This window comes from Eriocheir sinensis, chromosome 33, assembly GCF_024679095.1.
Source record: "Eriocheir sinensis breed Jianghai 21 chromosome 33, ASM2467909v1, whole genome shotgun sequence".
Classification (NCBI taxonomy): Eukaryota; Metazoa; Arthropoda; class Malacostraca; order Decapoda; family Varunidae; genus Eriocheir; species Eriocheir sinensis.
In genome coordinates this window covers 16,459,959-16,474,958 of record NC_066541.1, presented here as the reverse complement: position 1 = coordinate 16,474,958, position 15,000 = coordinate 16,459,959, and the positions used below count along the sequence as shown (strand labels likewise).

At 41.8% G+C, this 15,000-nt stretch overlaps 1 protein-coding gene and 1 long non-coding RNA gene across 4 annotated transcripts in view; one reads left to right on the top strand and one right to left on the bottom strand.

Annotated features, from left to right (window-relative positions):
* LOC127006793 (uncharacterized) overlaps window positions 1-12,407 on the top strand; it is a 127,046-nt gene extending 114,639 nt beyond the window's left edge. For all 3 annotated transcript variants that reach the window (XM_050877118.1, XM_050877117.1, XM_050877116.1), the window contains 2 exons: window positions 7,441-7,602; window positions 11,843-12,407. In XM_050877118.1, coding sequence (XP_050733075.1) covers window positions 7,441-7,541 — 101 coding nt within the window. In that variant the 3' untranslated portion in view covers window positions 7,542-7,602; window positions 11,843-12,407. The remainder of the gene's footprint in view (window positions 1-7,440; window positions 7,603-11,842) is intronic.
* Window positions 1-15,000, bottom strand: part of LOC127006794 (uncharacterized) — a 115,300-nt gene that overhangs the window by 30,637 nt on the left and 69,663 nt on the right. The gene's annotated exons all lie outside the window — the stretch shown is intronic.

The window sequence follows — 15,000 nt, the reverse complement described above, 5'->3', positions numbered from 1 at the left end:
CCTCCATCCCATTCGATTCCTCATTTTCATATTCTATCTCCTGTTCCTTCGCCTCCCCCTTATTCAGAACTCCTACTACTTTCCTCCTCCTCTTCCTCCTCCTCCTCCTCCTCCTCTTCCTCTTCCCATTCCCTCCCCTTCCACCTCGTACTCCACCACCACCATATCTTCGCGTTCCTCTTCCTCCTCCTCCTCCTCTTCCTCCGGGCCAAGATCTCACTCGTGGCCAATCAGAGATAAGAAAAGACGTATGGCATCTCAGGACGTGTTGCTATTGGTTGTTTCGGTGCGAGAGCGAGAGAGAGAGAGAGAGAGAGAGAGAGAGAGAGAGAGAGAGAGAATATCAACCGCCCGAAGTGGACGTATTTATGGCCAGGAAGAATAGGAAAGACACAATCGTGGTGGTGGTGGTGGTGGTGGTGATGATGATGATGGCGGTGGTGGTGATTTTGATACTAGTGGTGGTGACGATGGTTGTGGTGGTGGTGGTGATGATTATTCTGACTCAGGTGGTGATGGTGATGATGGTGGTGGTGATAGGGGTGGTGATGGTGGTTGTTCGCAGTCTCCAAGCTTTTCCAAATTTCCTTAAAACATCCAGAAATCTCAAATATTTTCCTCCTAATATTCCCCAAAGCTCAAATATTTTCCTACTAATATTCCCAAAAGCTCAAATATTTTCCTCCTAATATTCCCAAAAGCTCAAATATTTTCTTAATAATATTCCCAAAAGCTCAAATATTTTCCTCGTAATATTCCCTAAAGCTCAAAAAATAGATTCTCCTAATATTCCCTAAAGCTCAAAAAATTTCCTCATACTATTCCCAAAAGCTCAAATATTTTCCTCATAATATTCCCAAAAGCTCAAATATTTTCCTCATAATATTCCCAAAAGCTCAAATATTTTCCTCATAATATTCCCAAAAGCTCAAATATTTTCCTCATAATATTCCCAAAAGCTCAAATATTTTCCTCATAATATTCCCAAAAGCTCAAATATTTTCCTACTAATATTCCCAAAAGCTCAAATTCCATTCCAAAAAGCACAAAAATTTCCCGGGCGGCGCCTCAGAAAGCTCCAATCAGGTCGGTGGTCAGGTCAGGTCGTGCCGCGTGTCCTTCACTGCTGAGGCCGAGTTGTGGGGTCCTGCGAGTCCTTTGTCACTGTCACGAGGAGTCTTTCGGCCCATCCTACTCCTCCTCCTACTCCTCCACCTCTTTCTGCTCCTCTTCTTTCTTCTTTTCTTTTTCTATCTCTGTTCTCTATTTCCCTGTGCCGCTATCGTTTTCAATTATCTTTATTTATTCAGTGTTCTTTTCCTTTGACTTTTTCATTTGCTATTGCTAAGTCGTCTTCTCTTAATCCTTTCACATAAGGAAAATATTGGAGCTTTTGGGAATATAATGAGGAAAATATTGGAGCTTTTGGGAATATTATGAAAGAAAAACTTTGGGAATATGAGAAATATTTGAAACTTTGGGAATATTATGAGGAAAATATTGGAGCTTTTGGGAATATTATGAGGAAAATATTGGAGCTTTTGGGATTATGAGGAAAATATTGGAGCTTTTGGGAATATTATGAGGAAAATATTGGAGCTTTTGGGAATATTATGCTTACTTTCATTTTTTTCTATTAAAAAATTTTCGTCTTTCTCTACTTCTTTCTTTTCTCCATTAATCTGTTCCTTTGTCCTTTCCATTCAACGTTTTTTCACTTATTCACAGTTATTTTCCTTCTCTTCCTTATGTTTAGTTTCATTCTCTTACTCCTTTCTCTGTTTTCCTAATATTTCCTCTTATTTACTTCTCTTTCTTTTCATTTTTTTCTGTTGTCTTCTCTTTCCTTTTCACTGCATGTTTCTTTTTACTTATCCACATTTCTTTTCTTTCTTCTTTTCTCATTTTTTTATCTAATATTTCCTTTCATTTTCTAGCTCTTCCTATTCATCTGTTTTCCTCTCCGCTCCCTCTTTCTATGCTTGTTTATTTTCCTTTCTCCTCCTCCTCCTCCTCCTTCTATTCATCTCTTTTGCCTTTTGTGGATTTCTTTGCTTCATTCTCTTAAGCTTCTCTTTCCTTTTGGGCAATTCTTCTCTCCTTCCTTTGTTTCGTTCTTGCATCTTTCTCTGTGACTATCATTTACGGCTGTCTCTGTGCCTGTTTGTCTGTTTATATCTCTTCCTCTCTCTCTCTCTCTCTCTCTCTCTCTCTCTCTCTCTCTCTCTCTCTCTCTCTCTCTCTCTCTCTCTCTCTCTCTCTCTCTCTCTCTCTCTCTCTCTCTCTCTCTCTCTCTCTCTCTCTCTCTCTCTCTCTCTCTCTCTCTCTCTCTCTCTCTCTCTCTCTGCCCACACAACACAATTTACTCTCTCTCCCTTCCTCCATTCCTCACTATCGACTTCTAATTCTTCTTCTCCTTCTTCTTTCTGCTTCCGTCTTTTGTTTCGCTCCGGCCATCAATCCTCCTTTCCTCACTCCGTCTTCTTTTCTTTTATCTCCCTTTTCTAATTCCTCTTTTGTTACGCGTTTCAATCTCCTCCTTCTGTCATTCATTGCTTGTTTTCTTTCGCTTTTTCTTCCTCTCTTCTTAATCGCCAGCAGCATCACTCTGTCTTAACCCGACATATAAATGATGAAAGTTTACGTTCTTTCTGCCACTGAAGACTTGTTGTTGTAGTGGGTGGTGGGGGTGGGGGTGGAGGTGGAGGTGGTGATGGGCGAGATAGATGGATGTATAATAGGAGGTGTGGGAGGTGAATGGAAGAAGAGTTGAGATGGATAGTGAAGGATTGCAATGGTGGTGGTGGTGGAGGTGGTGGTGGAGATGAATGGGTAGCGCAAAAGGTGGTGGAGGAGACAGGAGGTGGTGATGAGGGGAGGAAGAGGAGGAAAAAGAGTAAGCACGAGATATATATACCCTTTTTCCCGATCTTCCTTTCCTCTTCTCTCTTTCTCCCCTCCTCCTCCTCTCGTCTTCCTCCTTTCGTATATGGAGATGTATTGAAGAAGGAAGGAAAGAAATGAAAGAAGGAATGAAGGAAGGAACGCAAAGAACAGGTGAATGGAAGGTCAATGAGATAAAAAGGAATGAGGAAGAGAGAGAAAGGGAAAAGAATGGATTAGGATTAAAGAGAGGAACGAATAAAGAGAGGAAGGAATAAAGAAAGGAAGGGATACAGAGAGGAAGAAATGAAGAAAGGTATAGAGGAAAGGATGGTGAGAGGGAGATGGTGAGGGAAGGAGAAAGGGAAAGCATGATATTTTACTCCCTTTCCTTTCCTATCTTCCTCTCTTCTCTCCCTTTCTCTTCTCCATCTCTCTTCTTCCTCCCTTCATATATAGAGATGTATTGATAGTTGAAAGGGTGGTGAGGGGAAGGGAAGGATGGAAGGAAAGGAGGAAGGGAAAGCATGATGTTTTCCTTCTCTTCATTTCCTCTCTTCTCTTCCACTCTCCTTAACTCTCCCCTTCTTCCCCTCTTCCTCTTTCTCCCTTATTATAAATGTATTGGAGGTGAAAAGGGTCGTGAAGATAGGGGAAGGAGAAGGGAGAGAGGGAAAGGGTAGGTACTATAATTGCCTTTCATTCTCTTCTCTCTTTCTCCTCCTCTTCTTCTCTTCCTCCCTTCCCCTCTTCTCTTCTCTTCTCACTTTTTTTTCTTTTCTCTTCTCTATTCTTCTTTTTTTCTCTTCCCTTGTTTTTTCTCCTCCTCCTCCTCCTTCTCTTCTCTTCTCTTCCTCCCTTCATATAAAACGTCTTCAATCTTGGCCAACTTCATTGTGAGTCTAATTTGCAAGTTAGTTTACAAATATAATGCCAAAATTACCCCATGCAGCCCTGACCTCTCTCTCTCTCTCTCTCTCTCTCTCTCTCTCTCTCTCTCTCTCTCTCTCTCTCTCTCTCTCTCTCTCTCTCTCTCTCTCTCTCTCTCTCTCTCTCTCTCTCTCTCTCTCTCTCTCTCTCTCTCTCTCTCTCTCTCTCTCTCTCTCTCTCATAATTTTTCTTTCGTTTACTTTCCCTCCTTCAGTTTCTTCTTTCTTTCCTCCACTTCCTCTCATCACTTTTACTTTCCTCTCTCTTTATTTCTCTTTTCTTTCTTTCCTCCACTTCCCTTCTCTCCCTTATCTTTCCTCTTTCCTCCCTTTTACTTCCACTTTCCCTTTCTTCCTTCCTCTCTCCCTTGCCCCATCTCCCTGTTTTCCTCCTTTTCTCTCTCTCTCTCTCTCTCTCTCTCTCTCTCTCTCTCTCTCTCTCTCTCTCTCTCTCTCTCTCTCTCTCTCTCTCTCTCTCTCTCTCTCTCTCTCTCTCTCTCTTTAACTTTCCCTCCCTCTCTCTCCTTTCCTCTCCCTCTCTCCCTTTCCTCAATCCCTCCCCACCTCCCTCCCTTCCCCTTCCTCCCTCCCTCCCACTCTGTTATTAAACTCCACAAGCTCGGTGAAGCTAAAATTATACTTAATTTTTGCAAACTGGGTTTTTTTTTTGCTCCCAAGTTTTTTATTAACGTGAAATGCGTTGTAATAAGCTCAACAACACCCACGAACTTTTTGGCGTCATCAGAGAAGCCGCAATTTTTTTTTTTTTTTTTTTTTTAGATTTTTGCTTCCGCGTTGACAATAAGAAACACGAAACCTGCCGCATCAGGATCGCGTGAAGGCTAAGTGTTAAAAAGAGCATATTGATCCTCTGCCTAAAAATATATGTACACACGCATACTTTTGGGGGGGATTGTTTTCGTTTGTAGTAAGAAATTTGAAACGTGTATTATACTCGAACAGAAAAATATTAATGATGATAAATAATAAACCGATTTCCTATATAAATACGGACACACACTTTTATTTTTGTTAACATTTTTTTCGTTTGTAGTAAGAAATCTGAACCGTGAATTAGTATTGAAAGAAAAATATGAAATAATAATAATAATAATAATAATAATAATAATAATAATAATAATAATAATAATAATAATAATAATAATAATAATAATAATAATAATAATAATAATAATAATAATAATAATAATAATAATAATAAACTGATTCTCTATAAAACAAATACAAAGATCATTATTTTCGTTCATATTTTTATTCGTTCGTAGTAAGAAATTTGCGACGTGCATCAGAATCGAAAAGAAAAAAAAAACAAAATAATAATGATAATAATAAACCGGTTCTCTCTATTATAAAAATACACTTGAATACATTTTGTTAAGAGTCTTCGGTCCCAGTCATAAATATGGGAGCGATGAATTAAATGGAAGTCAAGCAGAGTAGAAAAGAATTATTTCACAAAAAAAAATATACTTACTTATTTTTGTTCAGTTCTAAGTTGATAATAAGAATATAAGTATGAAAATAGAATAGAAATATTAATCTATCTGTATCTATCTATCTCTATCTCTTTCTTTCTATATCCTTCTTTCTATATCTTTCTTTCTATATCTTTCTATTTCTTTCTTTCTATCTCTTTCTTTCTACTTCTTTCTTTCTATCTCTTCCCGATTAGTTATTTTTTTCAGTATCTTATGACTGGAAGTAAAATAAAAAATATATATAAACCAAATAGGCAGAGACAACAACTATTTCTTAGCTATTGAACCCTCGACAGAGAGAGAGAAAAAAATATTACATTCATTGCTACGCGAAAACCTCGGTGTGTATAGATGCAACCGCCTCTCTCTTTCTTTCATTCCTCTCTTTCTTTTCACTTCTCTGTCTGAATGATCATTTTCCTCGCCGAAAACAGATGAATCTTCCTCCGTATTCTCATTCTCTTTTTCCTCTTTTCTCCTCCTCCTCCTCCTCTTGTTATTCTGGTTCTTGTTCTTGTTCTCCTTCTCGTTCTTCTTCGTCTTCTTATTCTCCTTCCTTTTCCCCTTTTTCCCCTTCTCCTTCTCCTACTTCCCCTTCTTCCTCTTCCCCTTCTTGTTGTTCCCCTTCTTGTTCCGCTTCTTCTTGTTCTCCTTCTTCCCATTCTCCTTTTTCTGATTTTTCTCCCTCCACTTCTTTTTCTTCTTCTTCATCATCTTCTTCTTCTTCTTCTTCTTCTTCTTCTTCTTCTTCTTCTTCTTCTTCTTCTTCTTCTTCTCCTCCTCCTCCTCCTCGGCCGAGTACTCTCGTCCATGCCTTCACAAAAACATTCCCTCACAAAGACCTTCTCCCGCCGGACACCTTACCCACGGAATATAAATGAATTACATCTTCCTCCTCCTCCTCCTCCTCCTCTTCCCCCTATTTATTCCCATCCTCCTCCTCCTTCTAACCTCCCTTTTCCTCACCTCCCTCCTGATGCTGCTCCTCTTTCCCCTTATCTCTCTCTTCTTCTTCCTCTACCTCCTCCTCCTCTTCCTCCTCCTCCACCTCCTCCCACTAAATAATTCCCAACGCAGTTTTCCTTTTCCTATCCCTCTCTCAGATACTTTTCTTCCTCCTCCTCCTCCTCCTCTTCCTTCTCCTCCTCCTTCTCCTCCTCTCCCTCCACTAAGTTATTCCCTTCACAGTTTTCCTCCGTCAGATATCTCTTCATAGGGCATCTTTCCTCTCTCCCTCCCTCCCTCCCTCCCTCCTCCTTTCCTTCCCTTCTTTCTTCCTCCCTCCAGAAAATTTCACCCATGCAATTCACACGGAAAATTTTCACGATCCGGCAGGCTTTCCCAAGAGAATTATTTCCCGTCAGATAATTTTCACCCGGGAATAATTCAGCGCCGGGAGAGATTTATTTCCCCTCGGGTATTTTCCTCTCTGTCTGCAGCCCTCCTTCTCTCCCTCCTTCCCCTCCTTCCCTCCCATCTTCCATCTCCTTCACCATCTCTCTCCTACTCCTCTGCTTCTCTCTCTCTCTCTCTCTCTCTCTCTCTCTCTCTCTCTCTCTCTCTCTCTCTCTCTCTCTCTCTCTCTCTCTCTCTCTCTCTCTCTCTCTCTCTCTCTCTCTCTCTCTCTCTCTCTCTCTCTCTCTCTCTCTCTCTCTCTCCTTCCCTTACATCTCTTTTTCCATTTACTTTCCCTCCATCTACCTTCTTCTTCCTCTCTCTACATCTTCCTCCCACGTTTCTATCTCTATTTCCTTCCCTCTCCCTCTTCCTCTCTTCCTCCCACTTCTCTAATCTCCCTTTCCTTCCTTCTATATCCATCTCATCCCTCTCTCTTTCTCTTCCTCCCACGCCTATATTTCCACTTTCCTCCCTCTCCATCCCTCACCCTCTTCTTCTTTCCTTTTCTCCCCCCTACATCTCCTTCTCCATTTTATTCCCTCTCCATCTCTATCCCTCTTCCTCTCTATCTCTCCCTCCCAAGTCTTTCCTTTCCCTTTCCTCTCTCTCCCTTTCCTTCCCCTCTCCACCTGCCCCTCTTTCATTCCTGTCCTTCCCTCTCCCTTTCCTTCCCTCCTCTCTCTCCATGTCCTTCTCTTTACCTGCCGCTCACCTGGCCTTCCCTCCCCCAGGTACCCCCGTGGCAGGCCAGATGCAGGCGCTCCTCTACGACCTTCTCGACCTACGAATCTACGTCAGCACAGATTACGTGAAGAAGATTCCGTGGACTTAGTGATGCCCCTAGACCCTGCGCCTCCCCTCCAGCCCTACTGTGGACCTGAAGGCGTCGGGAGGTGAGTCAGGGAGAGCGGGAAAGAGGGAGGGAGGAGGAGAGAGAGGAAGAGTGAGCGGGCGAGTGAAAGTGTAAGTTAGAAAGTGAGTGAGAGAGAGGGAATAGGGATGTACTGATGGAGGAAATGAGAGTTAGGAAGCAAGGGAGAGGGAGTATGAGTGAACGAGTGACAGTGAGTGAGTGAGAGAGGAAGTTTGAGGGTGAATAAGGAAGGGAATAAAGGAGGGAGAGGGAGAGAGGGAAAGAATGAGAGACTAAAGGAATGAGGGAATGCGTGAAGCGGTATCCTAAGTGTGAGAAAGGAGAGGGAGGAGGAGGAGGGAGAGTGAGAAGAAGGGAGAGAGAGAGAGAGAGAGTAAGTTAGGGAATGTGTGAGAGGTATGTTCTGTATGAGGAAGGAAGGAATGGAGGAAGGAGGAAGTGAGAGAAGGAGAGAGAGGTAATGGAGGTAAAGGAGACAAATAGATAGAGAAAAAGAGAGATAGAGAGAGAGAATGATTGACTTCTGAGGAATATCTGAGTGAGTGAGTGAGTGACCGAGAGACTTACTGACCGAGCGAGTGAGTGAGTGAGTGAGTGAGTGAGTGTGTGAGTGAGTGAGTGAGTGAGTGAGAGCAATGGAAGGAGAGCAGAGAGACAGATTGCTTGCTCGCTGGAGGTACGATCAGAGGGAAAGAGAAATAAACAAAAAGGGTTATATATATGAAAGAGAGGGAAGAGAGAGAAAGAGTGATAGGGATTAAAGAAGTATTGGAGGAAGGAGACAGATGGATAGGAAACGAAGGGAGGGAAGGGAGGAATGAAGGGGAGAGAGAGGAGAAGAATATGAATGAATAAAGATCAAGAGAGCAAGGAAAGAAAGGCGGGAAAATAGGAGTAAGGGAAATGAGGAAGGAAGAAAAAAAGAAAGGGAAAGAGGAAAATAGAGGAAAAAAAAAGGGAGTAGAAGGGATGGAAAATATCACATCAAAACAAACGCCCCTTGCAAGATATATTTATGTCAACAAACATACACACACACACACACACACACACACACACACACACACACACACACACACACACAAACACACACACACAAATCCATACATATCGAAGGGTGAAGAGGATAAGGTCTTCAAACGTGATGTGCGTGCGTATGTGTGTTTGTGTACGTGTTTGTGAGAGAGAGAGAGAGAGAGAGAGAGAGAGAGAGAGAGAGAGAGAGAGAGAGAGAGAGAGAGAGAGAGAGAATGAACAAAGAACTAGACCTGAAATACAGAAGGAAACGAAAGAGGAGAGAGAAAAGATCCAAGGAAATTGAATAGAGGAAGAAGAGGAGGAGGAGGAGGAGGAGGAGGAGGAGGAAAAGCGGAGGAGGAGGATGAAATTAACAAAGAAGAGCAAGGGTAAACAGGAACAGGAGGAGGAGGAGGAGGAGATAAAGAAGAGAGTAAATGGAGCTTAGAATACAGAAGAAAAAACAAAGGGATGAAGGAAACAGAACGAGAGAAAGAAAGTGAACGAGAGAATGAAAGAGAAACAGACGAGAAAGAGAAGAGAGGGAGAGAGAAACGATGGGAGAAAAATAGTAAACTAGAGAAACGAAGAGAGAGAGAGAATGGGATACCAGAGAAAGGAAGGGAAATGAAAAGATAATACGAGGGAGCGAATCTTTCTGGAATCGATCGTTCGGGGCAAAGAAAGTCCGCCCAGCTGATTGTGTTTTGTGTTTTCCGTTCAGCTTTGTTCCTATATTTTTTGTACGCTTTGTTGGTTGGCATATCGAGGGAGCGAGGGAGCGAGAGAGAGAGAGAGAGAGAGAGAGATTACAACAAGGTATTGGATCCGCAAAAATCAAGTCTTCAAATAAATCTAACTTCATCCTTTTGCTCTCTTCCTTTACTCTCTCTCTCTCTCTCTCTCTCTCTCTCTCTCTCTCTCTCTCTCTCTCTCCCTTTTTTCCCTTTCCTCTACTTGACCTGACCTGACCTGACCTACTATATGACCATTTCTCTCTTCTTCCTCATCATCTTCCTTCTCTTCTTCCTCCTCTTCCTTTTCCATCTTCTTTTACCCCTTTTATTGCCCTTCTTCACTCCTTCCTCCTCTTTCCCCTTTTCCTTTATTTCCATCATAATTCGTCTTTTGTTTTTTTCCTCCCTCTCCCTTATTAATCATCATTTTTCTTCTCTTCTCATTCCATTCTATTCCTCCTTTTCCCTCTGTTTGTGCCTCTCAGTTATCATCATCATCCTTCTTCTCTTCTTCTTGTTTCATACTCTTCCTCCTTTTCCCTTCTGCGCCCTCATCTTCTCTCTCCATCCTACTGTTCCTCCTCCTCCCCCTTTAGTTATCATGCTTCTTCTCCTCTTCTCTTCCTTTTTTCCAACTTTTCCTTCTTTATTCCTCTTAGCTATCATTTTTCCCCTCCACTTCTCGTTCCATCCTACTGTTCCTCCTCCTCCCCGTTTAGTTATCATTCTTTTCCTCCTCTTCTCTTTCTTTTTTCCATCCTTTTCTTCTTTATTCCTCCTCTTAGCTATCATTTTTTCCCTCCTCTTCTCGTTCCATCCTACTGTTCCTCCTCCTCCTCCCCCTTAGTTATCATTCCATCCTCCTCTTCTCCTTCCTTTTATCCACCTGTTGTTCTTTACTCCTCTGCTACCAACATCCCGCGACCTATTATTACCTCCATCACAAGCAATCACGAGCGAAAAAAAAATTGTATTCTCATCGATGAAATTAATTGTACGACCTTTATTATTTTTTCCCTCCCTTCATATTATTATTTAACCGGCAACACGCAGCAGCAACATCATTTTTTTCGCGCCCGTGATAGTGAGGCTGGTGGTGGTGGTGGTGGTGGTGTTGATAATGATGGTGATGGTGGTGGTGGTGGTGATGCTTTCTCTCTTTCTCTCTATCTATCTATATATTTATCTATCTATCTATCTCATCACTGTTCTTTCGTTTATTTTCACTCATTCCCTCTCTTCTTTCTTCTCTCCACTTCCTCTCATCACTTATCCTTCTCTTTCTCTTTCTCTTCCTCTCACTTCTCTACCTCCATTTCCTTTCCTCTCCCTTCTTCTCCTTCTTCCTCTCTCTTTCTCTTCTCCCGACATCTCTATTCTTCTTTTCCTTCCTTTCCCCCCACTCCATTCCTCCTCTCCCTCGCCTTTTGCTCCTCCCCCAGTCTCCCTCCCTCTCTCCCTTTCCTCTCCCACGTCCACGTAAATTATACAAAAACGCGAACACAATCGGCTCTGACAGTGATCGGTGAAAATTAAAATGGAGATGCGGGTCTGAAATTAAATATTGTTTTCCTATACATCTGGCTGACTTACCGACGGCCGCTTCTATCTCTATCGATATTGCCGGATAACTCAACAACTGTAGCGAGGAAAATGGGTTCGAGTTTTTTTTAGGGGGTACTTTTTTTTTCTTTTTCTTTCGCTATTAAATTCAAGTGATAAATTTTGTAGTTTCCTTTTTGTGTTCGCGACCTGTTTGCTTTTTTTCCCTTCCTCAGGTACGTTCTCTCTCTCTCTCTCTCTCTCTCTCTCTCTCTCTCTCTCTCTCTCTCTCTCTCTCTCTCTCTCTCTCTCTCTCTCTCTCTCTCTCTCTCTCTCTAGGAATATATTTATGGTTATTTCTCCTCTCTGTGTCGATATTTAGGTCTGAGGAGAGGCAAATGGAGTGGATGGAAAGAAAGAAAACTAACATTGGAATAGAGAAAGCCAGGAGTAAAGAGAGATGGGTAGGAGAGGAAGAATAAAAAGAGTAGGAGATTTACGAGGAGGAAAGGGAGAGAGGGGGAGAGGGAGTGGGAAGGAGGGAAGAGGGGAGAGGGACGGGCGAAAAAGGTAAGGAAGGTGTGAAAGAATTCCTTTTATCCAGGTGTAGAGAAGCGTGTGTACTCTTTTAATTATTCATGTATATATATATGTGTGTGTGTGTGTGTGTGTGTGTGTGTGTGTGTGTGTGTGTGTGTGTGTGTGTGTGTGTGTGTGTGTGTGTGCGCGTGTGGGTGAGTGTTGCAGCAAAGTCACGTCTGTTTGTTGACTGAGGATTAGTTCCGCAACATTATAGTTAATACCTCCTCCTCCTCCTCCTCTTCATCCCCTTCATCCTCTTCTCTCATTCCCGTTTGCTCAATAGTTCTCTCTCTTTCCTTCCTCCCTCTCCCTCTCCCCCTCCCTCTCTCTCTCCCTCTCTAACACCCGAAAACTTTATACTAACACGTTGTTTTCCCGCAGGAACGCCGTTGGGGGCCAGAGGAAGGAAGTACCACCACCATCACCACCACCAACAACAACAGCACCCTTACCAACACCCTTTATCCCATTCCCTATTCCCTAGCGTCCTCACCTACCCATCCACGGCTTCCTCCCCCTTTCCTCCCCGTTTCCCATAGGAGCCAACGGGACCTCAAGGCAGGCCCACCCATTCCATTCCCTCCTTTCCTATCAATCCCTCCCTTCCTTTCTTCCTACCTGCTCCTCCCCTCCTTCCTTCCTCTAGCGGCGCCCCGAAAGTGTACAGTGAAAAGTGTGAAACGTGAAGCCTCAAAAAAATCTATAGTAGTGCAGTAAGGTGTCACGGTACTTAGCTGTGTCCTCCTCCTCCTCTTCCCTTTCCTTCCCCTTCCTTCCCCTTCTCCTCCTCCTCCTCCTCCTATTCCTTTTGACGTCGTGTGGAATGTGTTTTCTAAAAGTATTTTTTCAACAAGGCATATATATTTTCGCTTGGCGCGGTCTCGTGAGTGTGTAGTGGGAGTGTGGGAAGACTGGGCGGGGTGAGAATTTGTGTGGGAGAGAGAGAGAGAGATGGGGACGTGAAAATTGGTAAGGAAGAGAGACAGGTGTGTAAGATAGATGGAGAGAGAGAGAGAGGATATTGTCACCTGGCGTGGTATTGATTAGCATTATACCTGTGTGTGTGTGTGTGTGTGTGTGTGTGTGTGTGTGTGTGTGTGTGTGTGTGTGTGCGTCAGAGGATGATAAATGGGAGAAAAGAAATAGCAAAATAAAGGAAAAAGGAGATAAAAACCATCAACAATACAAGAGGAAAATGGAATCTCTCTCTCTCTCTCTCTCTCTCTCTCTCTCTCTCTCTCTCTCTCTCTCTCTCTCTCTCTCTCTCTCTCTCTCTCTCTCTCTCTCTCGCAGGTCCTCACACTCCCCCAGTCAGTCCTACTCACTGGAAAATAACTGAATGTAATAAAAGAATAAAAATGATCAAAGAAATAGCATTAATTATTGACCTACTAATTATTTTTTTGTTATTGTCTGTTTGCGTCTCTGTGTGTTTGTTTGTCCGTGTCTCTTTTTGTTTACTGTTGTTGTTTTTCTTTGTTAATATGATTGTTTGTGAATGTTCGTCTTTGTTCATCTGTGTCTTTGTCCATCTGAGTCCGAGTTTCTGTGTGTCTCTCTCTCTCTCTCTCTCTCTCTCTCTCTCTCTCTCTCTCTCTCTCTCTCTCTCTCTCTCTCTCTCTCTCTCTCTCTCTCTCTCTCTCTCTCTCTCTCTCTGTATCATTATTTGTCCGTGTCTTTGTCTCTGTCTCTCTTTTATTCATGCATTCACTCAATCACTCATTCCCTCACTCACTCACTCACTCAGTCAATCAATCAATCAATCACTCTACACGAAAAGCAAAAAAGAAAAAGCGTAAAATAAAATAGGAGAAAAGTTCATGTCCAAAAATAATACGAGAAAGAAATGCAATGTGATGAAAAGAAGAGATAGATAGAATGAGCCTGTAGGAGGGAGGATGGGACGGGGCAAGGGAGAGGAAAGGAGAGTGAGGAGGGAGAGGGAGGGAGCAGGTGGAGGAAAGACTAATGGGCAACAGAGAAGCCCCGAGACGCTAAGAAATGCCCTGAGGAGCGAGGAAAAAATATATTACTCAGGAAGGGCAAAAAAAAATGTCTTGGGTGATAGTGGCGGCGAGGAGCGGGCAGGGAGAGAAAGAAAACGGGAAAGAGGAAGGTAAAGAAAATAGAGAAGATGAAGAAGATACTTAATAGGAAAGAGAGAGATAGAAGAGATAGGACAGGATAGGAGAGAAAATAGGAGTGACTACGAATAAAAAGAAAAATAAACTGAAAAAGATAATAAAAGAAAGAGAAAGCGAGAGAAAGAAAACGTGAGGAAGGGAGGTAAAGAAAATAACGAATATTATAAAGAGAATTAATAAAAGAGAGAATATGAAGACTACGATCAAAAAGAGAAAATGAAATAGAAAAAGAAAATGTGAAGGGATGGAAAAATGACAGAAGACAAAAAATGAAGAATAGGAATAGAAAGACAGGAATAGAAAGAAAAAAAACTGATAGGAAGAAATAGGAAAGGGAAAATAAGAGAATAATAAGAAAAGAGAAGATAAAGAATACAAATCGAAAGATATTGAAAAAGATGAGAAAAAAGGGAAGGAAGGGAGAGGAAAAAAGTGAAAAAATAATAGAAAAACGAATAGATGCAAATGTAAAGAGTAAATACAAATGGGAAAAAAAATGTAAGGAAAGGAGAAGAAAGGAGAAAGGAAGCTAATAAAAGGTAAGAAAGAATTAATTAAAAGAGGAGAAGGAACAAAAAGATAAAGAAAGAATACAAATTGAAAAGGATGAGAAAACGTGAATGAAAGTAATAAGTAAAAGTGAAATAGATAAAGGAAGATATTTAGGACAGAGAGAAAAGAATAAAAAGAAAAACGATGTAGGAATGGATGATTGGATGAAAGGGAAAAAAATAGCAGAGACGGAATGGAAAGGAAAGGGGAGCAAGGAAGAGAGTGGAGTGAAAGGCATAGGATGGAAAGGACGAGAAACATAATGAAAAGGAAGGGAAAGAGAGGCAGGATAAAACCGGAGAGAATCAAAGAAAAAAGAAATGGGAAAAGAAAGATCGAGAGAGTGAATGAAAGGAGGAAACGAGAGAACTTGACAAAAGGAAGATTGAAGACAAGAATGACGGAAAAGAAAATACCAAAAAAATGGGATATGAATGAAATAAAACCAGGGAAGAAAAGGAAAATAACGAAACTATAATTGGAAGACGGAAAACATGAACGCACCGAACAGGTCAAAGAAAACAATGTTATACTAGAGACAAAAAAAACGGTGAAAAAACAGAATAAAATGTAAAGAAAAACGAAAATAGAGACAAAACAAACACCCACACATAAAACAAACTCGGCGGAATAAAACGAAGAAAAAAGCCAATTACACTTCACGGTTAATTGGATTTCACACTCGTCTCACTTTCTTGAAAAACGAGCAAAAAATACTTAATTAGAAGATATCGAAACTCACTCACCCTCCACCCACTCTCTCTCTCTCTCTCTCTCTCTCTCTCTCTCTCTCTCTCTCTCTCTCTCTCTCTCTCTCTCTCTCTCTCTCTCTCTCTCTCTCTC